This window comes from Gopherus evgoodei, chromosome 7 (genome assembly GCF_007399415.2).
Source record: "Gopherus evgoodei ecotype Sinaloan lineage chromosome 7, rGopEvg1_v1.p, whole genome shotgun sequence".
Lineage (NCBI taxonomy): Eukaryota > Metazoa > Chordata > Testudines > Testudinidae > Gopherus > Gopherus evgoodei.
In genome coordinates, this window is record NC_044328.1 from 98,781,420 (window position 1) to 98,805,624 (window position 24,205).

The following is a 24,205-nucleotide window of genomic DNA, read 5'->3' on the forward strand; positions in this document are numbered from 1 at the left end:
GCATTTTCACCCATGTGCTATGAGGGGCAGGGGAATTGGTGAACCAAACCCTCAGCCAGTGCCTTGGCTCAGGGGTGATGCCATTAGGAGGCCCCCTCCAGGAGGATGCTAGGGCAGCAGAGGTGGGGTACCTGTGGAACTCTGCCCGTGGGGGATGCTGGGAAAATGGAGGCATGGTATTGAGATTCAAGCCACAAATACATCTTCAGCAGGCAGACCACTTCTAATTGGCCAGCAGGCTTCCAGAGGGGATGTTGCCTTTTTCATTGGGCAGCCAATGAGTTGCCCCTGCAAGTGTGTCTGTCTACCAGTCAGCAAGAGCACCTGCCCTCTACGGACCAGTGAGGCAGCAGGTCCCCTACTATGGACCAGCACTGAAGGCCTTGAATCCTTCCTAGCCTGGATGCCCCAGCAGGGCAGCAGCTGCCAGCCACTCCCTGACCTGCAGGGACCTCCATCGATCATGCCCCCTGTGGTTTGTTGCTGCTTCTGCAGGAGTGGCCTGGACTGATAGCAGCCAGGGGTGAGTGGGAGCAACAGAGCCTTGGGGGGGTCAGGTCTCCTTCTATCCTCCCACCAGTGTACTCTAATCCGAATAAAGTTTCTAGCTGGAATCTGGTTCCTTGACACAGAAATCAGCCCCACACAGGTCTCTGCCCCCTGTCCTTGCTCCCATGTTTACTTCCCCTCTGCCACACCCCTATGCCCTCACTCCCTCCCAGGGTGCAGAGGGGAGTTTGCTGTAAAGGCCAAGTGGTTCCTGGCTTGGGAATACAATGGCGTGAGCCCATTTGGAGTGGGGTGGGGGCTACAGATCAGACTTCTGAACCATCTACACACCTGGCTGGGAGATGGAGCCCTTTGCACAACCAGACTGTGGGTCCAGGACATCAGCTCAGCAAGAGGCTATAAACAGGAGAAGACTAAGGGGCCACCCCAGCCCAGAGTCCCCTTCCCTCCTTTGATGGTGTTAGCCTGTCCACCAGTGCAGTGAAGGTTGCTATCCCTGTTTTAAAGAGGGGGAAACTGAGGCACTGAGTGACAATAGTCACATGTTGAGACTATAATAGAACCCATGAGTTCTGGCTCCCCTCTTCACTTGCTCTGACCCACCAGACCCCACTCCTCTCCCAGAATCAGGGATAGAACCATCTAAGGATTGAACGCCTATGAAGTGAGAACTAAGGAGAGATGCTGCTTCTTGCAGCCAGCAGAACTCCTGGCCACCAGGACTGTAGGAGATCCAAGATGACTGGGATTATTTTAAAGTGCTGCTTAATTTTAGCAGCTGGGACTGACACCTTTAAGCAGCCCAACTGGAAAAGTTTGTTTGGCACAGAAACTGCTGGGCAAGCTAAAGTTTCTTCAACAGGATCATTTATTTTAATAGCTCACATACAGTAGCACTCAGAGAGTGGAAGCACAGGTACCCTTAGCCCCAGTGTAGCATTACTATTCATATTAGAGTCACAGCTAGAGACCTTGACCAAGATCAGGGCCCCCAACAGGCCACGTAGTGCACAGACACAGTGAAAGAGAGTTCTGGCCTTAAAGAGCTCACAATCTAAATAGGCAAATGATGGGAGAAGAAACCGAAGCACAGTAAGAAGAACGAACGTGCACATAGTCACACAGCAGGTCAGAACAACTAGATCCCATATTGCCCGCGTATAAAACATAGCCCTCTGGCTACCCCACTACAGCCTCTGGTAGCTATTGCTCCAGCTCTAGCTGGTGTGGGTGAGGTGAGATGTGTGCAGGGTGGACTTATGTCTTTAGCGCTGCCTCTGGCACTCCCATATAAAAATGAGCAATGGGGATGTACTTTCCTTCCATAGACTCCCTAGGAGGCCTAGGTCAGGTTCAGTACTAGGATGCTCTGCTTGGTAAATAAAGGGGCCTTAAAGGGTTCCCTTTGTTATGGGGTCAGGATTCAGGCATGTCCTTGCAGGGATCTTTCCTGAGAGTGACGATCAACTCTCAGGGTCCAAGGCATGAGCTGAACTCTTCTCTAGGGGTCGGTCAGGAAGGAACATATTTTATGCTCTAGCCAGGTACATTAACCTGAGATCAGATATTGGCTTCTTGGCAGCACAGCAGAGGGAAAGGAGCCCATGAGTTTTTCTGACTAGGCCCAGCCTACAGGCAGCACCCCATTTACAGCCCTGCTTGGGTTGGGGAGGCTGGCTCTGTGGTTTGTCCAGTTGGGGGTTGTCTGCTAATGGTATCTGTTTGCAAAGACAAACCTACAGCAGCAGCAATCTGGCAAATTGAAGCTCTTGGTAAAGCTGGGAGCAGCTGTGGTGCCCCTTGGTGGTGGCAAAGCAAGCTTGGTATGGACGGCAGTAGCCCCTGCTGACACACGTTATTATGCACAGTTCTAGACAAGCCCAGCCTGTGGGTGTCGCAGGAGAGGGCTTCACCAGCCCAGTCAGTATCGGGAGAGCCGGCACATGTCACACTGGCAGCTCTTGGCAGTGAAGATCTCTATCTCTTCGTGGTGGATGGCCCCGCAATGCAGGCGGACTTTGATCTGTGGCGGGGGGATGGGAGGGTGAGAGAGGGACTGGTGCCAACCCCCGATGCTCTCCCTGAATTCCAGGCCCTGGTGCAAGTTAGAGCAGGTGCCACTTCCCATGATCCCTTGGGGGCAGAGACTAGCCAGAGAATGGTGCATTCTGGCCATGTCCCTTCCTAGGAGAAGAGCTCTTTTAACTCCATGCTGGCTGGCAGGGATGGATTCTGAAAGGGCCACAGAGTAGCCCTGAGATTCCAGCCAACGCTGAAGATCCCCTCTCGTGAGCGCTGTGCCGAACCAGGGTGCACTGCACCTGTGCCAGTCACATCACTCATGTGGCTGTAGCGTGCACCAAATCCTCAAAGTAGCTGAGAATCAGCCCTGCTGTGTCCATCCAGCTTTCCGCTATGTGCTTCAATCCCAGCTGCTGTCTCTGAGACCTGGGGAATCATTGGGGAGCTACTGGATTCCCCAATACCTGTGTGTCCGCTAAAGGATCCCCCTCTCTCTTGCTTCTATTGATCATCCCAGCTCTTGCATGAACCCAGGAGTCCCATGTGCCCCAGTCTGGCTGAGTTTGTGGGAAGACTCATACCAGGCCTGGGCCCACATTGTGGGGCAGGATCTAGGGCATATCCCCCAGCCCCACTCACCTTCTGCATCTTGCTGATGGTGCAGCACTGAGACACAGAGGTGACGTTGTGTTTGAAGCTGCTGGCCATCAGGACAGAGTACTTGGAGGGGAAGGCGCTGGATTCGCAGTAGCCCACACAGGCCTGGACCACATGGGTCCCACGGCAGGTCCCACGGCGGTCGCTCTTGATGGTTACATCAAATGCTGTGGGGAGAAGGGGGAGTTCAGTCTTCATGGTCCAGCCAGCCCTCAACCTCTGTGCTGATGAGCTAGGGGCTGAGCTGAGAGCCAACCAACTCATTCCACACCAGAGTCACGGAGCAGGAAGGACCCTACTTGCTTCAGATTTGAACTGGCGACTTTAGGATCCAAAAGACCCATCCCCTGCACTGAACACTCAAGTGGATTTATAGCCATGAGCATCCCTGTAAAGTACAGGTGTGCGAAAGTCAACTGTAGGGGGGCAGGGAACTATAGTGGTTAGAGCAGAGGGGCTAGGAGCTGAGACTCCTGGGCTTTATTCCTGGTTCTGTCACAGACTGTGCTTGACCTCAGGGCCAAGTCATTTCCCCTTGCTGTGTGTCACTTTCCCAGACTGTAAAATGCAGCAATTTCATGAGTCCCCAGAGAGGGGGTCAGCATCAGACCCAGAGTTACGGAGATCCTGGCTCCCCAGTGCTATCTTCAGCCCTGGCACTGCTCCATTTCCCCCCTCCTCTGTCCTTACGGTGCAGATGGCAGCCAGGCCCGATGGCCTTGTAGCTCCAGCATGGAGAAGCCGTCAGGATCAGCAGCAGGGAGATGATGGCAGCACGACAGGATGGCATGGTACATGGGCTCTGCAACGGGAATGGCACAGGCTCAAGGTACAGAGCCAGGGCAGTAGGAAGTGGGGAGCGAAAGGGCTGCTCTGATTAGAATAGTGTGTGCGCTGCATGCATGTGTGCACAGCCATCCTCTGCTGGCTGGAATCTGAACCTTTGAGCTGTGTGTCCGAGCTCCTATACTGCTAATGGGGATTCTTCTTGAGTGGAAGGGCTCTAGCCTTTGGGAACAGAAGAGACCAGAATGTGCTGAGACAAAGGCCATAGACCAAGCTTCAGAGTCTGGGCTGTCCCTATCCCCCCTCCCCACACAGACAGGTTCATAGATTCCAAGGCTAGAAGGGACCATTGTGATCATCTGTCCTGACTCCCTGTAGATCACAGGCCAGAGAACTTCCCCAAAATCGTTCCTAGAGCAGTGGAACACCCAACCTTGATTTAAAATGGTCCATGATAGAAAATCCACCACTGGCCTGGAGAAGTTATTCCAATAGTTACTTATCCTCACTGATGAAAATGTGTGCCTTATTTCAACTCTTTCCCTGCTAGACTCAGGAGCCCATTATTCAATATTTGTTCTCCATGTCAGTACTGCTAGACTGTGATCAGGTCACCCTTTCACCTTCTCTTTGATAAGCTAGATCAGGGATTGGCAACCTTTCAGATGTGGTGTGCCGAGTCTTCATTTATTCACTCAGATTTAAGGTTTCACGTGCCAGTAATACATTTTAACGTTTTTAGAAAGTCTCTTTCTATAAGTCTATAATATATAACTAAACTATTGTTGTATGTAAAGTAAATAAAGTTTTTAAAATATTTAAGAAGCTTCTTTTAAAATTAAATTAAAATACAGAGCCCCCTGGACCGGTGGCCAGGGCCCGGGCAGTGTGAGTGCCACTGAAAATCAGCTCGCGTACTGCCTTCGGCACCTGTGCCATAGGTTGCCTACCCCTGAGCTAGATAGATTGAGCTCCTGGAGTCTCTCGCTGTCACCCAGGTTTTCTAACCCTTTAATCCTTCTTGTGGCTCCTCTCTAAACCCTCTGCACTTTATCCACATCCTTCGTGAACTGTGGACGCCAGAATGGGACAAGGTGTTCTGGCCACGCTAGTGCCAACTAGAGAGACAAACTAACCTCTCTACTTCTATTCAAGATTCCCCACTCTATGACTCCAAGGATCACATGAGCCCTTTTGGCCACAGCATTACACTGGGAGCTCCCAGTCAGCTGATTCTCCACCCCCCAAATCTTTTTCAGAGCCACAGCTTCCTGAGATAGAGTCCCTCATCAAGTAATCTGTTTAGTCCTTTTAAAGTGCATGTTGTTTGCTTGTGCCCACTTCCTGGCATTCCAGCCCTGTACAGTTCTACCTGGAGTAAAACTGGAACAGCAAATACAGTAAATGAGATTTTCCTTTTTGCTATAGCAAGTTCGTTCAGCTCAACTTCTCCTGTGAATCAAAAGAGCAGAGATCAAAGGGGCATTGACTAGTATGCAGGGACTGGGTGTCAGGACTCCTAGGTTCTACCACAAACTCTAGTGATTAAAGCAGTGGGCTGGGCATCCTGGGGTCTAGTTCCAGCTCTGGGAGGGAAGTTGGCTAGCACAAGCTTGTGAGCCTGGGATGATTCCCTCTAACGATTATTCTCTCTTCACCTACAAGCTCCTCCTGCCGAAAGGACCTGGGAACCTGCTCTGCCTTCAGTGCAGCTCAGACCCCAGCTGTTATGGCCCCTTCAATTCCCCCCAGCCAGGAGTGTATCCTACCATCTGTGTGTGGCTGGCAGGTAGTCCGCAGTGGAGGGTGTTAGCCGCTCTCTCTCGCACCAGGGTCCTGTTGGGCAGCTCCCGAGTCATGGTATCCTGCTGCAAGCCCTCCCAGGTGTTATATCTAGCTCGGGTATTTGCATCTCCACACCTCAGCCTGCCCCTTCAGGTCTCTTACTTTTCCCATCTCCGCCCTCTGCCCCGCCCCCACCAGCCCTCCCAGCTAAGACACATAAATTGCTCTCTGGATTTCCAGAGCCACTTGCTTTTTCAGAGATCCCACCCCATCAACTTCCATCAGCTTCTTAGGCCAAGCCCTTCTTAGTGCTGGCTTAAAAGGGGTTTTGGAGCTGGGTAAAAATAGACCACTTGTGGTTACAATTAACTCCCTTCCCCTTAGAGCCATCAATTCGGGGGCAGCGCAACAAATAGTTTGTTAGTGTAGAGAATGCGTGCGCATGTGCATTAACAGAGAGTGCCACTGCCCTCTGCTGAATAGAATTGAAGACTCAAGCATGTGTCATAAGCCCTATATTGCTAACAGCCAGTGGGGATTATCTGTGAACTCCAGGCCTGCCCTTGTAGAAGGAAAGGCCTGGACCTCTAGCCAGCACAGCTGTACATTCTGTCTAGAGACACCAGGGGTGTTGCTAGATTTGTACGTCTTGTTTTGATCCTCCTGAAATGACATGTTTGAAATGGATTTAGTGGCATGGTCTAGGCAGTCCCCAAAGTCTGACCCCTCTATGTCCCCAGAGGCAAGGCTACAATGTGCTTTATTGCTTCATGTTTTGGTATTCAATATCACACAATTGTAGCAGTTGATGGATCTTATATTTGACAGCATCTTCCATTCCGACAGATCTCTGAGCACAGTGCAAACTATGTATACACCCCATTTTACCTCCCAGTGAGATGCATCTGCCTGGGGGCGGGGGGGGGGGAAAGACTTATACACCCACCAGTGAGCTGCAGCAGCTATTTAATAGACCAAGTTAGGGGACTTTTAATGAGTGTTGAGGACGTGGGTCTTGCATCTGATCTGATGTACTAGATGCTGTGATCCAAAGAACTAATGAATGGCAAGCGCCCCCTCAGACCAAGCAAACTGTGCTTCTGCAATGATGTCTTCCTGCAGGCAGCCTTCCAGCTCAGGAGCCCCGGCGCGCATCCGACTACCGGTGCATTAGGGAGATAATTGTGTTGCCTTTGCAAAATGTGTCCATTTCTTGCTAACAACAATTTCTACGGACTGGTGCCGGGTCACTCCAGGTCACAGCGCTGGCTCCACTGGCAGCCGAGCGAAGAACAATGGCTTGTCCTCGTCCAGTGGTTCGTCTCGGAATGCCTGGGTGTATTAATTAATCACTGGCTCCTAGAACCCAGCTCTGCAATAGACTTACTGGGTGACCTCGGGTGGATGACCACCCCTCTTTGGGCCTCAGTTTCCCCATCTGTGATTAAAGGGATAATTATAATCTAAATAAATAAGATAAAGGAGAATTATCATCCTCATGTTCCAGGTGGGGAAACTGAGGCCCAGAGAAATTCAGGGTCACCCAGGGAGTCTATGGCAGAGCCAGAACCTAGATCTCCTGAGCCCTAGCCCCGTGCTTTAACCCTCAAAAACCCTGCTCTTCTCCATCCATCACTGAGCTGTCTCTTGCTGGATATGGGATGATGCCAGCTCTGCAGAGACCCTGGCACCTTCTAGGAAAAGCAAGGGCAAGGAGACAGTGTTGTACAATGGCTAGTGTGCTGGGCTGGAACTCGGGCCACCTGGGTTTATTCCTGGCTCTGCTGCAGCCCTTGGGTGACGTCACTTCCTCCTTTAGTACCCTAGAAACAAGAATTAACCTTTCGGGATCTGCTCTGGGGTGGGTCACATTAATGATGGGGAAACTGAGGCACAAAGCTGGGGAAGTGACTAGCCCAAGGTGAAATGGTGAGTCCGTTCTCAGAGCAATGGATTCCAACCGATGAAGGTGTAGCAAGATCCAGTGGCTGGAAGATAAAGACAGGCAAATTCAGACTGGAAGCAGGGTACAAATGTTTAACAGTGAGGGGGAATTCACCACCTCCCAAAGGAAGGGTTGTGGATTCGCCATCTCATCCAATCTTGATTTCAAAATTGTCGGTATTTCTAGCAGGTCTGCTGTGGTTCACACGGGAGTTAATGCAGGGATGTCTTGTGGCCAGTGCTGTACGGGAGATCAGACCAGATGATCCCAGTGTCCCTTCTGGCCTTATCGTCTAGGAAAACAGCTGCTTTTGCCTAATCTTTATTGACAGGTTTGATCTTGCTTCTGAAAGCTGAATGAAAACCTGCCACCCAGGCGGGTGAGGAAGGGGGATCCTTCCCAAACGAACAAAGCTGCTCCTATAGAACAAAGGGATCCCTGTGTCTGCTCTGGAGGAGGTTCAATCCAGCTGTGGGGGTACCAGGCAATTGAACCCAGGCTGGAAATGGCAGAAGTTGACCAATGCGGGTGGGGGAGATCTCTGGGAGAGGGGATTTGTTTTAAAGATTCTTTTTCAAACCAAAACAACAACTTGGGTGGTTTTGTTTGGGGTTTTTATTTGCTATGCATGGTAGGGCAAGATTGTTAGAGACCCTGGCCAGGATCAGGACATTCCCTTGGGCCAGACACTGCACAGACCCTGACCAAGACTGGGGGGCCCCATTGTGCTGGGTGCCGTACACACCCCTGCCCAAGATCGGGCCTTCCCTTGTGCCAGGTAGGCAGCCAGTGAGAGCCCATCCCTGCCCCAGAGAGGTCACAGTCTACGTAGATAAAAGAAGGCGAATTAGCCTTGCTTTTTAGGTGAAAACTGAGGCACAGAGTAGGCAAGTGACTTGCCTAAGGCGTTAGTGGCAGAGACAAGAATCAAACCCAGCTCACCTGTGGCTTAGGCCAGCCCCTTAGCTACAAGACCATCCTTCCTGCTGTATAAATAGCACTGGCCTGTCTTCATCTAGGGGTTTATGGATTTAGGATCCTGACTTTTAAAATCTCAAAGATCAAATTTTCCAAACTGCCTATGCCCCATTTTCAAAAGTGACTTGGGCTCTGAGGAGTCATTTTGAAAATGGGGCATAAGCGTCTTTGGAGAATGTGATTCTCCCTGGCCTCTATACTGATGGGGTCACTAAACCAGACACTAACTCGATTAGCAGAGCTCTGCACAGCCCTAAAGCACTGAGGGCTCTTAACACCTCTCCCCTCCAAGCCAATTAAATCTTTAATTCCAGGAGAGCTGAATTAAACTAAAGGGGATTGTGACTTAACATGTTGGAAGAGAGCAGGGAGAAAGCTCCAGTTCTTTACCAGCAACTATTTATATCACCCAGACATATTTTAGGCATTGGATTAAGTTCAATATATAAACCTGCCATTGTTGGATTGAGTTTTGGGGCCAAGGTTTTTCTAAATAGAGGATTGGCTCAGAAAGCTTAATGCTGCGTAAAGAAAGTGGAATTTGGCCAGAAGGGCTGAGCTGTCAGACTTCCCTGGATAAAGAGGGCTTTGAAAAGCTGGCATGACTGAGTTGGGATCTTTGTGAGGAGATCATCGGCTAGCAGCATTTCTGCTCGTGCGTTTCAGCTTAATCCATCCGTCTTTGGGCAGGGCAGCTGTTTGACAGGCAAGAGTTTAGGGGAGGAAATTAAGGATTTTGAAACAATGAAGGGTTAGTTAAGGAGGCAAAACACTGGAGCTGGGTTGGGTAGCCAAGGTTCATGCCCTGGCTGGGGGAAGTGCCACGGGATCTCTGAGGCCAACAAGGACCATGGCTTCATGTCGAATTTCAGTTGAGACACCTCTGACACCACAGTCCTGCCTCACCATTCTGGACTGTAAACAGCTCCTCACTTTGAGCTGTTCTTTGCTTATGTTTCCCAAGGGCTCAGGACCGCCAATTGGGCCTGATTTCCAGAAGTTTGCTGTGCTACAGGCCCAGTTGTGGATGCTGAGGCCTTAGAAACCTTGCCCTGGGCTCTTTGGAAAAATCTCACCCTTGCCAGCTGGTTTGCAGCGCAGTAAGCAGATCCTCCGTCAGCTATTTCCAAGTGCAGCATGGGTCACATCTGGCACTGGCCAGATTCTACTTTGGCAGAGGTCAGGATTTGACCCTTGGTCCCAGGGAAGAAAGCACAAAATCACTGCAGAAAAGTAACTGTATCCTGTATCAAGCCGTCTTTAGCATCCCTGAACTTACAATTCGTTCTGTAAGCAAAGCCATAGATGTGTGCGTCTGCATGCACCGGTCCCAGGGCCTCATCAAACTTATGGGAAATGATCATGCAAAAAGAGTCGTTACAATACATATTTAATCGGGCTATTTCTGTATTACTCTCAGTCTGTGGAAATACCAACTGCCTGCTCATCTTTAGTCCATTCAAGGAGCCAAGCACACGTCAATATCCCTTTGCTTTTTTGTCTCTCCTATGTACTCATCTGCACACTCTCCCAATCACTGTAGTGCAGGAGTTCCCAAACTGGGGGTCAGGACCCCTCAGGGGGTCATGAGGTTATTACGGGGGGTGGGAGGGGGTCACAAGCTGTCAGCCTCCACCCCAAACCCTGCTTTGCCTCCAGCATTTATAATGGTGTTATAAATTAAAAACACTTTTTTATATCTTTAAGGGAGGGTTGCACTCAGTGGCTTGCTATGTAAAGGGGTCACCAGTACACAAGTTTGAGAACTGCAGCTGTAGTGTCTAGGCACCTGCTGGTCTTGAATGGATTTATCCCCACACACCCCTGTGAGGCAGGGCACTAGAGAGGGGGAAACTGAGGCACAGAGGCTAGTTTGCCCAAGATCACACAGGGAACAGGAGACAGAACAAGGGACTTGAACCCTGGTCGACGCATAACCCAGGTAAGGGGCCCTAACAACTGACCCATCCTTGCTCTTTGTTTGGTCAATTGCTCTATGTTGCATCTGTGGGGTGTAGTTTTTAAAGGGGAGGTCTTGGGAAGTTTGTAGTAAGAGAAGTGCATTGTGGTTTGCAGGAAAGAAAGGTCCAAGTAGCCAAGTTCTGTTCTGGATTGGAACACCCCAGAGTCCATGGAAGCAGTGAGGAAGCTTGGATCAAGGGTGGGGCTGCCTTTTATTTGCTGGATAAGCATCAGAATAAGTTAATACCAAGGCAGAATCTGCTCTGCCTCCAGTGAAGCTAGTGAGGATGACTATGAATGTACATAGTGTAACTGAGATCAGAATCAGGCCCTGACCCCGATGCATTTGGGAGTGACTCCAAATTGATCTTGGAGGAGCTGAGATCAGAATCCAGCCCTGACCCCATTGGGTGATTCTGCATGATCCTGGAAGAGCTGAGATCAGAATAGAGCACATCTGATGTTATATGGTGGGGCCAGCTGTGCTGCTGGGGTGCTCCCATGTGGAAGTGCCCTACTGCTGACCCCCTCAGAGAAGGGAGGAGTTGGAGGGGAGAGGGGGACATGAGCAGGCAGGCAGCCGCCTTGCCTCAATGACAGTCTGGAGGAAGCTGATATTAGCTCAGTAGCTGCCTGTGTTGAAAGACAAAGGCCCTTCAAGCTGAGTCTTGTTCCTGCAAGTATCTGTCTGTGCACGTAGGGGGAAGGAAAATGAGTTAACTGAGAAATGTTGAGCAGGGGGCTTAGATTAAAGAATCAGTGGGGGACTGGTCAGAGTTTGGGGCTGGCTTTATTTTTCCATCATAAAAGCTGTAGCTAGGGTGACTTGTCTCCAAATAGCTGCCGGGCTGGATTCTGATCTCATTGAGAGCAGTGTAACGGCAGCGGGGGGGGAGGGGGGTAGGCGACAAGGGGGTGTCTGGTGGCTAGAGAAGGGAGCAGAGGTGGGGGCAGGCAGCTAGGACTCCTGGTTCTGTTCCTGTTTCTGGAAAGGGGATGTGGTTTAGTGGCTAGAGTGGGGGGAAGTGGGAGGGAGTCAGGACTCCTGGGTTCTATTCCTAACCTTGCCCCTGACTCACTGCTAAGTACAGTGGCTGGTGGATGCCCTACCAAGCCCAGTTCTCCTCTCACCTGGTGGGACTCAGGCACAAGTCAATAGAGTCAAGCTCTGATGTGTTGGACAGGTGTCAGGTGCTCTGGAAATACAGCCCCCTACCCTCAGTGTGAAAAGTGCTTTGGGCCTAAGGTCAGAGAGGACCTCACGCAGGCTGGTCTCACTGGCTGGAAGGTTGTAGCTCAAATACCTTAGGGCCCCAGAAAGCCTGTGCAGTGGCCCCTTGGCTCCTCCACACACCAGGAGTGGGGCTCTATGGTGCTGACAAGTCACAGGCCCCTGCCCTGCCCAGCTAGCATTACGTGATAGTGAATTCTCCAGGGCCTGGCACAGATTCTGCTTCTGCTGTCAATCTGGAGTGGCTTCGCCCAATGCAAATGCAGAGACCATTGGAAATTGCAGCAGGATTTAGCCTTGACTAGGCTGGGGAGGAGAGAAAGCATCGTTCGTGATAGCTCAGCACTGCCCTGGAGTCACTCCCATCTGAGATCCCCTCTCCTCATTAGTTTCTGGCGGGCCACAGCTAAGACTCTAAATCAGAGATTTAGTTGTGATGGCCCTTGTGATATGGCTCCCAGCCCCACCTGCTCTAACCAGTATAGAACTCTGCTTCCCAGAGCTGGGACTGGAACCCAGGAGTTCGGGCACCCTGCCTAGTTGCTGTAACCCCTAAAGGGCACTGACCACCCAGAGCTTGGGGGAGGGGACAGGCAGGGCTGGGAACCAGGACTCTTGGGTTCTATTTCCTAGCTTTGGAAAGGACGGTAGATAGTACAGAGGTGTGGGAGTCAGGACCCCTGGGTTCTAGTCCCAGTTCTAGGACGAGAGTGGGGTCTCTCTAGGGGGTAGTGCAGAGCTGGCTGGGAGGCAGGACTGTTGGGTTCTAGTCCCATCTCTGGGAAGATGTACACTCCAGAGGTTAGTGCATCTCCCTAGGTTGATATCTTATCTTTGTACTGGCCCTTGGCTCTAAATGAAGAGTGAGAGTTGGAGGGGGGAGACTATACTTCTGGAACCCTTTATTCCTGCAGCGCTCTCGGCCCGTGTGGATCCAGGCTCTGCCTAGTCGGAGCACTCCGCCACTTCATAGATCACCACCTCTCTCTTGCTGGGGTAACCGTCCGAGAGCTTCTTCCCATGTGTCCCCTCTGGGAGCCAGCCCAGAGCATCTCTGCACCTCCACAACTCAACCAGCAGCTTCACCAAGTCCTGCTCTGCTTGATCCAGGCATTTCAGAGACAAGTCAAGGGAGGAGCCCGGGTGGGGAGGGTTACAGTAGCCTGGAGAGCCATCGTCCTGCAGTGAAACAGGCAGCATTAGTGTGAGCCCAGGAGCTCCCTCTACTGGTGAGAAAGTTACTTCGCAGGGATGCCAATGATTGCAATTTTACTCTTACAAGATTTCCTGTTTTTCCATCAAGCCCCAGTGTGCGTGTGCCGCTGAGAATCGCAGCTTTCGTTTGTTTTGTTTTTTAAAGAGCAAGTTTCTAGCTGTCATCACTGCAGAGCAAACCTATAACACATTAAGCTAGTAAACCAAAAAGGCAAATAAAAAATCCCCAATGCTTCTTTTTCAGTGCGGCCTCGTGGCTTAAGCACTGGTCTGGGACATGGGAGAACTGGCTTCTATTCCTGGCTCAACCTCTGGCCTGCTGGGTGATCCCGTGCAAGTCACTTCCCCCTGTGCCTCAGTTTCCCCATCAGTAAAATGGGGATAGTGATACTGACCTCCTTTGTAAAACACTGAGACCTGCTGATGAAAAGCACTAGAGAAGAGCCAGGAATTATTATTAAATCTGATGACTTTTGGAAACATTGATGTTTCAGATAAGGCTTAAAAGGGAGAAGATTATCAAAGATTGGGCTCAATACAGAGGTAACTGGGTGAAATTCTCTGGCCTGTGATATACAGGAGATCAGACTAGATCCAATGGTCCCTTCTAGCATTAAAATCTAGTCTTTTACCTCCTACCTTGTGAGACGTTGATTATGCCTTAAAGCAGGGGGCTCCAACCCCTTTTAAACCCTTATTTTATTGTATTCAGTTCTCACTGTTATAACTCAGTATATTGGCCTTATCCCTATAAGTATTCGATCCTTTTTAGGAACTCTGAAACTGCCTCAACAGTATCTTGTGGCAATGAGTTCCACAGGGTAATAGTGCATTAAAGGTGGGAAGATATTTCCTTAGCATCTATTATTCCCATCCCTAGATTACTATTTCTTGTATGTATTGTTGTATTGCCTAGGAGCCCAGCTAGGCCCCCATAGTGCAAGATGTGATGAAGTGGGAATGTTCTTAATGTTTCCTCTGAATACTCTGTGGGTATCTCAGGTTCTGGCCGACACTCTGTCTCCTGACAACTAATGGCTCGGGCCCTTCCCCCCCTGCAAGAGGATGCTAAAGGTGTGGGAGAACAAAGAGATCAGGTGACCTCCTGGCCCGGGAAAGAGAGAAAGGCCAGAAAGGAGGGGCTGGAGGGGGTTTCAGTTTGGAGCTGGCTGGGGACTGGAAATGAGGGCAGACGGGGTTGTCTGGCTCGCTGGACCCCAGAATGGACCTGGCTGAGGGGTCCCGTTCTCTGTACCTACAAGCTCTGTTTTAGACTGTATTCCTGTCATCTAATAAACCTCTGTTTTACTGGCTGGCTAAGAGTCATGTCTGACTGCGAAGTGTGGGGGGGTACAGGGCCCTCTGGCTTCCCCAGGACCCCGCCTGGACAGACTAGCTGTGGGAAGTGCATGGAGGGGCATATGCTGAATGCTCCAAGGTCAGACCCAGGAAGGTGAAGCCATGTGAGCTTCGGGAGAGGAGGCTCCCCAAAGTCCTGACTAGCTTTGTGGGGAGCAGTTCCAGAGCATCGCCTGGGGACTCCGTGACACAAGGCCCCAAAGGACTTACAATCCAAGACAAGATGTGAAGTAATACTACTAATAATACACATATCATAACAGGGCAAGATAGTGGTTGGGGCCCCCAGGCTGTGCCATAGTATTATTAATAATATGCACACCATAATGGGGCCAGATCTCTGATGGGGCCTCTAGACATGTCGATGCTGGATAGGACTGAGCTAAGCCTGCCTGTTGGGCCCTCACCTCATTCTTCTGCTTGTCAGGAAAGTCATCCAGCAGGCTGGTCAGGCCATACAGCCCCACAGTGCTCACCAGCCACAGCACAGCCCTCTGCCCCAGTGCCACAAGCTGGTCCTGCAGATTGGGCATAGGCTGTGTCCTCCTGTAGCCCAGAGCCTCAGCTATGGGCTCCCTCTGCTCCCCTGGGGCGGCCTGCCCTGCCACGCAGCATAGGAAGAGCCACAGGAGCCAGCTGCTGTGGGCCATGATCAGCTCAGGCCTGCCCACATGCTGCCAGAGTGCTGCAGAGTGCCCTGGCAGGGGGCTCAGCCATCCCAGGGGGCAGTGACATCACAAACCCCTCTTGCGTGGGGCTTGGTTACATAGGGCCCCAGGCCTGGTACAGCCCCTGCCCTGTGGGTCAATAGCGCTTGGGCCTGGATCAGCATGTGGGGCTGGACCCAGTGCTGCCTAGGCAGAGGGACAAGGAGTGAGGGTCCTGCCCCCCCAAGCTCCATGCTGGGGCTCTGGAGCAGGGAGACGTGCATGCTGGGGACCAGCCAGGGTCGTGCCCCAGATCAACACTGCCTGCTCCCAGCATCCCCCTGCTCTGGGACAGGCAGAGGGAGCTGCCCCACCTTCCACTTGTGGACCTGAGAACGGGGGACTTTCTCCTCTTCTGGTGTCCCATCCCCAGCCCAGCAGCCATTGTGGGATGTGTGTTGCCACAGTGGGGAACAATTCCCTTTACCCCTCACAGTTCCCCATGACACATAAGGGCAGATTTCCATGGGCCTGTGTACCACTCCTGCAACTCAGCAAGATCCCAGCCCCCTCCTGGGCTCACAGAGAGGCTTCACATCTAAGCTCTGGGCCCCTGCTAGCACTTGGGGCAGGCAGGGGCCATGCAGTCAGCACCAGGGTGGATTAATACAATGGGTGGATCCCAGCTGAGTGTCTGTCCCTCCCTTCTCTTCAGGCCATAAGTTTCAGGGCCTCCTTATAACAAAGGGTTTCCTGCCCTCTGGTCTAACCAGCTGCTCTCCCCAATGGCTGCTTTGCCAGCCTTACATTGCTTATGGCTGCACCACAGCTGTTGCTGCCTACAGATCTACAGCCCCATTAACTTACTAGCTGGGCTCAGGTGCCATGGTGAAAACATTTGACCTCCCCCACCCTTATCCTGGGCCAAGCAAAGCCCTCCCTCCCTTGCCCTGGATGGCAATCAAGCATTTGATACTGATCTCAGGAGGCTGATGAACGGTGGTCAGCAGCATCTTCCTTGCAGCAGGAGGAATTCTAAAGGCAACGAAGTTCCAGACTTGTGGGCTGTTTTGATTCCTGCCTTTGGTGCATATGAACCTTGCCTGGTCCTGGCTGCAAGACAGTAGAACCTGGTGTTGTGTGATACAGGGGGTGGTAAGTGGCCAGCACAGGTAGCCCTTCTATGTCATCTGATATAATAATATCTGTATTACTTGACCCAGATTGGGGGCCTCCCACAGTGCTGGGTACTGCACAGACACAGTGAGAGACAGCCCCTGCCCTGATGAGCTCACACTCTAAATAGGCAAAGAAAGATGGTTCTCACTTTATTGGAAGGGATCCGCAAGCCATAAAGATAGAAGTGACTTGCCTGCAAGTCAAACAGGACAAGAGATGGGAATTAAACCCATATCTCCTGGGTCAGTGCATTAACCACCCTTCTTCCTCTCAACCCAGCCTTGCTCAGGGTCTCCTGCCAAGCTGTCATGTTCCTCACAAACCCTCTCAAGATGTCTGCAGATTCCAGATTGCCAGAAAGGGGTGAGAGAGGAGGTGGGGGCTACGTTGTCAGACTTCCTGTTGCCAGGGCCTTGTTTCCTGTTAGCATGATGTTGACTGCAGCCTCTGGATGCTTTGATTTCTCTGTTCAAGGTAAAAATGTGGGCCAGATGCTGTGGATACCACACAGCTCTCCTGTCTGTCAGACATTTAGCTCCCTCTGCAGAATGCTTGACAGCAGAGGTCTCTTGCCACTGTCCCCACTTTCAAATCCCTAGACTGATTAGTTACAGGCCAGAAAATAAAGCAGAGGCACCGGTGCTTCTTTGCTTAAGCAGCTTGAAAAATAGGAATGGCCCTAGCAGATTAATGACCAAGCCTGTGGCTCTTCCTCCAGAGTCAATTCAGGCAGCATTGCGGCTAGAACTCTGGTGTTAAGGGGGTGGCCCTACTGCAGCTGGGATCAAGCCTCCTAGGCCAAGTAGACACAGCCACCATAGCTCACTAAAAACAGCAGCATGGATATGGTGGCACAAGCTACCAACCCCAGTTCAGACACAGGGGTCAGGTGGGTTTGTGCTCAAACAGAGCTAGCATGTTTCTGTTTACCTAGGCTAGGAGACATGCCCCTAGCTGTGCATACCTTAATATGGCAGACCCTAGTCTCGTCTAATTGGCCACACTTCCTTTCAGAATGGATGTGCCAATTAGGTGCTAGCCTATGTGCAACTGCTGCTCAACCCACCAGACCCGGCTCCCCTCCCAAAGCTGGGATTAAACCCAAGTGTGCACTCCCAGCCCCTGCTGCTCTAACTCGCTAGATCCCACTTCCTTCCTAGGGCTGGGCATGGAATGCAGGAGTCTTGACTCCGAGCTCACCTCCTGCTCAAACCATCAGATTCCCCCCTTTCCTGGAGCTGGGATTGGAATGCTAATATGACAGACCCTACTGTGACATTCTGGGGTTCAAACCAGGCCAGGGAGGGGTTTTGTCACTGCTAGCCCTGCAACTCTGAGTGCCTTAAATGCTGCGCTGCTGTGGCTCACAAGCTGGACCCCCAGCAGCCAGCCTTACAAGCATCTAGGTCACACCCTGGCTTCCACTGCCCAGTTACTGTTTGCAGAGTGGCCCCAACACACACGCCCCTAGATCCAAATTTCCCCTAAACTGTATCTGTCCAGCCCTCTCCTGGAACACACACAGAACTTATGTATGTTGCTCCTTTAATGAGCTGCAGGCTGTTGTCTCTTTAATATAACTGGGGTTTGACAAATGCTCATTTCAATCTAACACCCAATTGACTTAGAGTAAAATTAAAACAAGGTTATTAAACAGTCACGGGTTTAAGCGATACCAAGTGTCAGGATTGACGACCGAAATGGTTACAAGCAAATAGAAGTACAAATATACTTCTAAGACTAAAACTTAACTTCAGCAAGGTTCAGTTTTTGCCTAAACAGGTTTCTCACCTATACTTTGTTCCCAGAGACTTCCACCCGCCTGATTGAAGGATCCAATGTTCTAGGATTTCAAGAACTCTAGCCCCTTGTCCATTATTTGAAGGATTCAACTCAAATGTCTTTTTGTGTCCCCCAATATCGTCCCAAAGTTCATTGCCTGGATTTCAAGAGCCAGAAGGTTTCTTGCTGTTCTCCCCTTTCTGAGGGCTTCCCATCCCCTTGCTGATTTGTGTGTAAATGGGGCTCCTATTGTTGGGATTCCATACTGCTTCCTTTATACTGGGAAGAATAAATTGCTGCCTTCCCTTCTGTCTGGCACAGAACCTGTTTCTCCCCATGTTTGGTCACAGATTTTAAAGTGTAATATCAGTGACCATCCATCATTCCTTAGCGTGTTAATGCAGAATGACATTAATCACCAGTGTGTCACAGGCTTTCACAGACGACCTTACTCTGTTGGAAGCAAAGGCATATTTAGGCTCAACAAAAGCCTGCTGTGAATTTGAAGTGTGTGTTAATAATGTTTAACAGTGTAAGCATTAGTAGAATTATGTATGTGTAACAAATTGTAAAGTAATTATGTTTAGTGGTGCGCACCTCTGTTAAAAAATGCAAAGCAACCACGTTTGTCAAACAAAAAAAAAGAGAAATAAAAAGTTAGAAAAAAGGTTTAAACCAATAATTTAAACCAGGGGAGGAAAGTTAATATCAAAATTAACTAATACAAATGTATAAAAAATAACCAAGTTATAAATAAGTTTGTGTAACAAAGGGAGGTTGAAGCTGTATTGTTAGGTGCTAATGGCAACTGTAATAAGATTGTCCTGATAAGCTTCCCACTTATGTGTAATTGGTCACTGCTTGCCGGGTGTTTTGCCTTAATAAATATTTGTTAAACCCATCTGCTAAGTGAGTAAATTTCAATCCAACGTACTCAATACACTTTTATAATACAGTAATTTTATAATAATTAGTTGATTCAATTGCTTAGCACTTGAGGTTCAGACCCCTTGTCTTTACAGCCCAGTAAACCGTTGAAATGTATTCTCAGATAAAGTTCCTTTCCTCCTGCTCGGAAGAGATGCCGTGCACTCTGGGGAAGACTTCATTCTGATTCCTCCCCTGCTGATGAGAGATGAGTTGGTACCTCCTTCTCCTGTTAGCTTGACGGCTTTGTTTACCACTTATGTAAATACATCTTCACTGTCTCTGCCTGATGACCAGGCTTGTCAGACAAGCAAATACACATCCCATTGTCCAAGGCAGACTGGGCTTATGCCGTGCTTGCCAAACACATTTTAAGAACATAATTCTAGCACATATCCATAACTCCTTGTACCCACTTGTACATACATCACACAATAATATTAATGATCAGGGAGTGTAGTGAGGCAAAGTGGGTTCCCTCCAGCACAGAGGGAGTTAATGCTTTCTGGTGGGTGTTGCCAACCTTGCCATGCCCACCTCCCTTGCAGGAAGTGTGGGAGTGGACAGAAATGATAAGAATAGGGCCCTGCACTCGCTCAGTTATGGCTGGATCAGGGAAGAAGGCATATGTCCCTCCCAGGGAGCAGAGCCCACAGCTGAGCCTGTTGCTGGCAGCAGGGAAGAAAAGGCAACCCATGGCCCCAGGAGATGGAAGACCCTGGGGAGAGCCTGGTGGAAGGGTCACCCACAGGACCAGAGCTCTAGACTCTGCTGTGCACCCTAGCCAGGAGGTTGGGGTGGGGGGCTACCAGCTGATGAGTCCATTCTGGAGACCTGAACTGGTATCTGGGTGATTGTCCATCAGCCATTCTATCTGGCAGCTGCACATACCAACTCCCTGATGCCACCAAAAGGGGACACCCTGACCCTGACAGGAAGGATGGTTACAGGGGCTATTAGTGTTCCAGTTATATATTACATGCCACCTTTTGGGTCTACAACATAACAACTTCGTGCTGGGTGTAGTGTGTATGTCAGCCCTGACCCAGTTGCTGACAGAGTAATGAACCACCAATAGGCCTCTCTGTTACACCTAGTTTCATCCATTTAACTTTACTTGCCTTTCAGGATGTATGGTCCCAAATCTCAGTGATCCCCTACTAGGATAAATCCACCAGGCCAGCTAAGAACCTAGGGAGACCTCAGCCCCACAGAGACTCAGCAAATATTGGGTGGAAATTTCTTTCTGTTTAAGCAAACTGGCCGCACGGGAAGCAGAAATTGAAATCAAATCCGGGCAGTGAATGGACAGGGTACAATGATGGCTTTCTGTGGTTTACAGTCTCCCAGCAGCAGGTAAGTATGGGAGGGGTATAGGGTTGGCAGAGATCTCATCCTAGGGTGGTTTGAAGGTAGTGGATGAAACAAAAGGCAGCATTTCAGGCACAAAGGAGTTGGTATTGATAGAAGCTAGTGGGCTGTGTGAGACTTTCCCCTTGGTATTTCAGTATGTGAGGGTAACTTTTGGAGCTGGTTGAAAAATTTTCAACCAAACAGTTTTCTGTTTTTGAAGAAAAATTGTCAAAACCAGAAAGTTTTGTTTTAACACTGAAACAAAGTGAGAAATTTCCATCAGTGTCATAAGTGTTTTATTTTTACTTCTTTTGATTCATTTTCTTTAGACTTTATGTTAAAATATTAAATAGAACATATAGAATTATAACCAGTAGTAAAGTGAATTTTACTATTATATAAAAGTTTCGACTAAACACTTATTGAAATGACCCAGTTTTGCCTTCTTGAAACAAAATGATTCAACATGTGTTGGAATCTTTTTGTTTCTCAGGAAACTTTCAAAATTCAGCTTTTAGATTCAGAATGAAACATTTGCAATGTCAGAATCTTCTTCAGAAGGGGGATTCTGGATCCTAACTAGCTCTAGTTAATTTCCCTTGGGAAGCTCCATCCAGGCAGGGCACTCCTGGATATGTTTTTTAGCTGGTGCTGGACACACTGCAGGAGGTACAGACCTGTTGCCCCATCTAGCCTAGCATCTTATCTCTGACACTGGCCAGCATTAGCTGCTTCCCAGGAAGATGCAAGGAGCCCTTCATTTAGAGGATAACCTGCCCTCAGGGACGATGACCACCTGACCCCCATTAGTAGAGGTGAGTTTATCTTCTGAAGCAGATTGGGCTCGATAGATGTTACTGTAATTAGTGGAATTAGTCTCTGGTGCCACAAGTACTCCTGGTTCTTTTTGCTGAGACAGACTAACAGGGCTACCACTCTGAAACCTGTACTGCTACTAATGCACGTATTACCATGGGTCCTGATCTAGGCTGGGGCTCCTAGGTATTATCTTAATACTAATCATGCACACACCATAATGGGGCTCCGATCTCTATCTGAGCCCAACTAATGTACACACCCTAGTTGGGCCCTGATCTTGTTTTTGGCCCTACATGCTACCGTGGTACTAACTAGTAGCTATAAGCCCATGCTGTTGTACCTGTGGCATTTTTCCTTAGTGTTCTCCTTTCTTTAGCCTCTCTGTGGCTAGTGAGAGTAGCTTTCTTTTGTGGCATTGTGTGCGTGAGCAAAGCTTAGCGTGGCCTGGGTAATGGTGCCACCCTATATCAGTAACATGGGACTGTGCCCAGTTCTGTAGGGCTTGGAATCAGATTATTTCACTACCTGTGGCTGGCAGGCTTTCCCCAGTATGCCTGTCTACTAGTTCACTGAACATTGCAGCAGCAGACATGCTAACGCAGCACAAAGTGGCATGTATTTGTGAACAGGGAATAGAGAGCAGCAGCAGTAAAGCCATGTAGGAAGGTAGTATTTTGGGAGCCCTTGGTTTCTATCCACTGTGGGGTAGCGAGCAATGTTGCTGTTTGTACATGTTCTCCAAAGTTTACGTACGGAGCTGCCCCCTGGCTGGATGCACAACCCCATTTGTCTTCCCCATCTTCTCTGATCAGCTGCCACACTTCAACTGCCACAGAACCTTTGGGTTCCAGCATCCCATCCAGTTCTCCCACGGCCAAGGGATGATTGAACCTGGTGATATGCTAAGCAAAAAACACTCTCAGCCAGGCTTGGAGCTGCTTTGCTGTGTTCTGACTCAACAGACGTTCTAGGTTTCACAGCGGCAGTCCTGGAAGGCTTGTCTTCAGGGCCGGTGTAATAACTAGGCAATGGCTGAGGGCGCTAAGATTTGGGGGTGGCAAAAAGTGGTGCCCCCCAAAATTTTTTGACACTATTGCTGGAAAACGAATGAATAAAGAAAAGAGAAATGTTGTTGAACTTGCATTTTAACTTGTTGTTCTTCTCTCGTACGTACAATCACACACCCTTATCCCACCACCTACATACTTAGAAATACATAGGGGAAACTCGTACGTTACAGCTATAGCCTTCGCCAGCTCTGCGTTGCAGGCACAAGCGTACTGCTTCACTACCGTACAAAGTGGCAATTATGTTGATTTTCTCGTTACGTGCAGCCATTCCCCGTTCTGACAGGCTGTTTATAATGCTAAGTTTACTAGTTTTCGGAGGTTGTCAACCGAGGCTAACTATTGTTGTTGTTGAGTTGTTTCAGATCTAAGACTCTGGCAACTGCTGCTGCATCATTTCGCTAATACTTTGTGCCAATTGTGTGTGTATGTTAAGTATTTGAGTGTGTATGTTTATCAGGTGCCAATATGCGTGTGTAGGTTGTTGAAATTTGTCATGTTGATTTTGTCGGTTGTATGACGGAATATCCGCCATTCTAATTTTATAAATGTTATGAATAACAATTGGATATTCTAAAGGTAGAATAAAATACAGTAATTTTGATATGAAGGAAGGAAGTATACATGACTAAAAAGGGTGTATTTCCAATTACAATCAACATTGCTTAATTTTAAGGAAAAGTCATCTTGATCTTTTAATCAATCTTTACATCAAACAGTTGATGAAATTCAAATAGTGACTCATAGTAAGTGACATGTATTCTCTATCCTTTACTTTTAATAATGAACAACAAAAAGAACTGATAGGAATAAAATTTCATTTTTTTCATTTTCAGTTGATGCAGCTGGGGGGGGCGGGTGGGGGGCAAGGTGGAAGTTTCACCTAATATCCTTGCACTGGCCCTGCTTGTCTTGGTGTGTCAGTGGTGAGTGAAGCATATGTGCTGGGGCTGTGTGAGTGGGGTTGCGGTGGGGGTAGTTTTGAAGAACTGTGGTAGCTGAACCAAGTAATCCAGCATCTGTACAGTCTCACTCATACAACCAGTGAAAATTGTTGATGCAGCAGAGCTGTAGAGTAAGGATGGTGATCTCAGAAGTAACTCGACCAACGGTCTAGGACTCCTGCCATGGCATAGATACGTGCCTTATTGTAGCTGTGCATCTGTGATGAAGTGGGAATGTTCTTAATGTTTTCTGAATACTGTGTGGAAGCCCAAGTTTCCCCTATGTATTTCTTAAGTATCTAGGTGGTGGGATAAGGGTGTGTGATTGTTGCAGAGCCCTAGAGAGCCAGTGTGATGCCATCTTCACAGAGAATGGCCAACACCCTGTCTCCTGGCAACTGATGGCCTGGGCCTCTCCCCTGCAAGGTGCCAACTGAAGGTGTTGGAGAACAAAGAAAACAAGTGGCCTCCTTGCCCAGGGAAAAAGACAAAGGCCAGAGAAGGGGCTGGAGGGAGTTTCAATTTGGAGCTGGCTGGGTAGAGGGGGGGGCCCAGAACCTGGGTCTTGGCTCCCCACCCCACAAGATGGACATGACTGAGGGGTCCTGTTTTCTGTACCTACAAGCTCTGTTTTAGACTGTGTTCCTGTCGTCTAATAAACCTTCTGTTTTGTTGGCTGGCTGAGAGTCATGGTGAATTGCAGGAAGCGGGGGGTGCAGGGCCCTGTCTCCACAGCATCACAAGGGGACACTTGTTAAAATCTGGATGGTACCACATGGCAGAGCCCATCATGACTCACTCAACCTGGTGCCATGCTGAACAAAAAGAGCCCTTAACCCTGCTTGTAGCTGTTTCCATTGTTTCACACACATTATACAGCTATCATAGTCTTCAGAGAGTCTGGGGAGGTTTTGCCTTACTCTGCAGTCCAGGGCATCTCTCACAGGCAGGTTTAAGCTAGTGTCAAGGGTGGAGTCTCTGTACCTTGAAGTCTTTAAATCATGATTTGAGAATTTCAGTAACTCAGCCAGAGGTTA

General features: G+C 49.4%; 1 protein-coding gene and 1 long non-coding RNA gene across 2 annotated transcripts; both read right to left on the reverse strand.

Annotated features, from left to right (window-relative positions):
* Positions 1-2,431: 2,431 nt before the first annotated feature.
* GPHA2 (glycoprotein hormone subunit alpha 2) lies at positions 2,432-4,107 on the reverse strand. The gene is made up of 4 exons (XM_030570479.1): positions 4,102-4,107; positions 3,880-3,991; positions 3,172-3,356; positions 2,432-2,533 (listed from the first exon to the last, which is right to left on the reverse strand). Exons 1-4 carry the CDS (start codon positions 4,105-4,107, stop codon positions 2,432-2,434), a joined length of 405 nt encoding a protein of 134 aa, XP_030426339.1.
* An 888-nt stretch (positions 4,108-4,995) lies between these two features.
* On the reverse strand, positions 4,996-22,569 carry LOC115655177. Its single transcript, XR_004001344.1, has 3 exons — positions 22,385-22,569; positions 5,423-5,427; positions 4,996-5,005 (listed from the first exon to the last, which is right to left on the reverse strand). It is a non-coding gene; the product is annotated as an uncharacterized LOC115655177 (long non-coding RNA).
* Positions 22,570-24,205: the final 1,636 nt, after the last annotated feature.

What these genes read in the sequence shown, in the direction of transcription:
- GPHA2 (XM_030570479.1), bottom strand. An exon ending in GCCTGGCTGCCATCTGCACC is followed by an intron (nt 3,357 to 3,879) that starts GTAAGGACAGAG and finishes TTCTCCCCACAG; the next exon opens with CATTTGATGTAACCATCAAG. An exon ending in CCATCAGCAAGATGCAGAAG is followed by an intron (nt 2,534 to 3,171) that starts GTGAGTGGGGCT and finishes CCCCCGCCACAG; the next exon opens with ATCAAAGTCCGCCTGCATTG.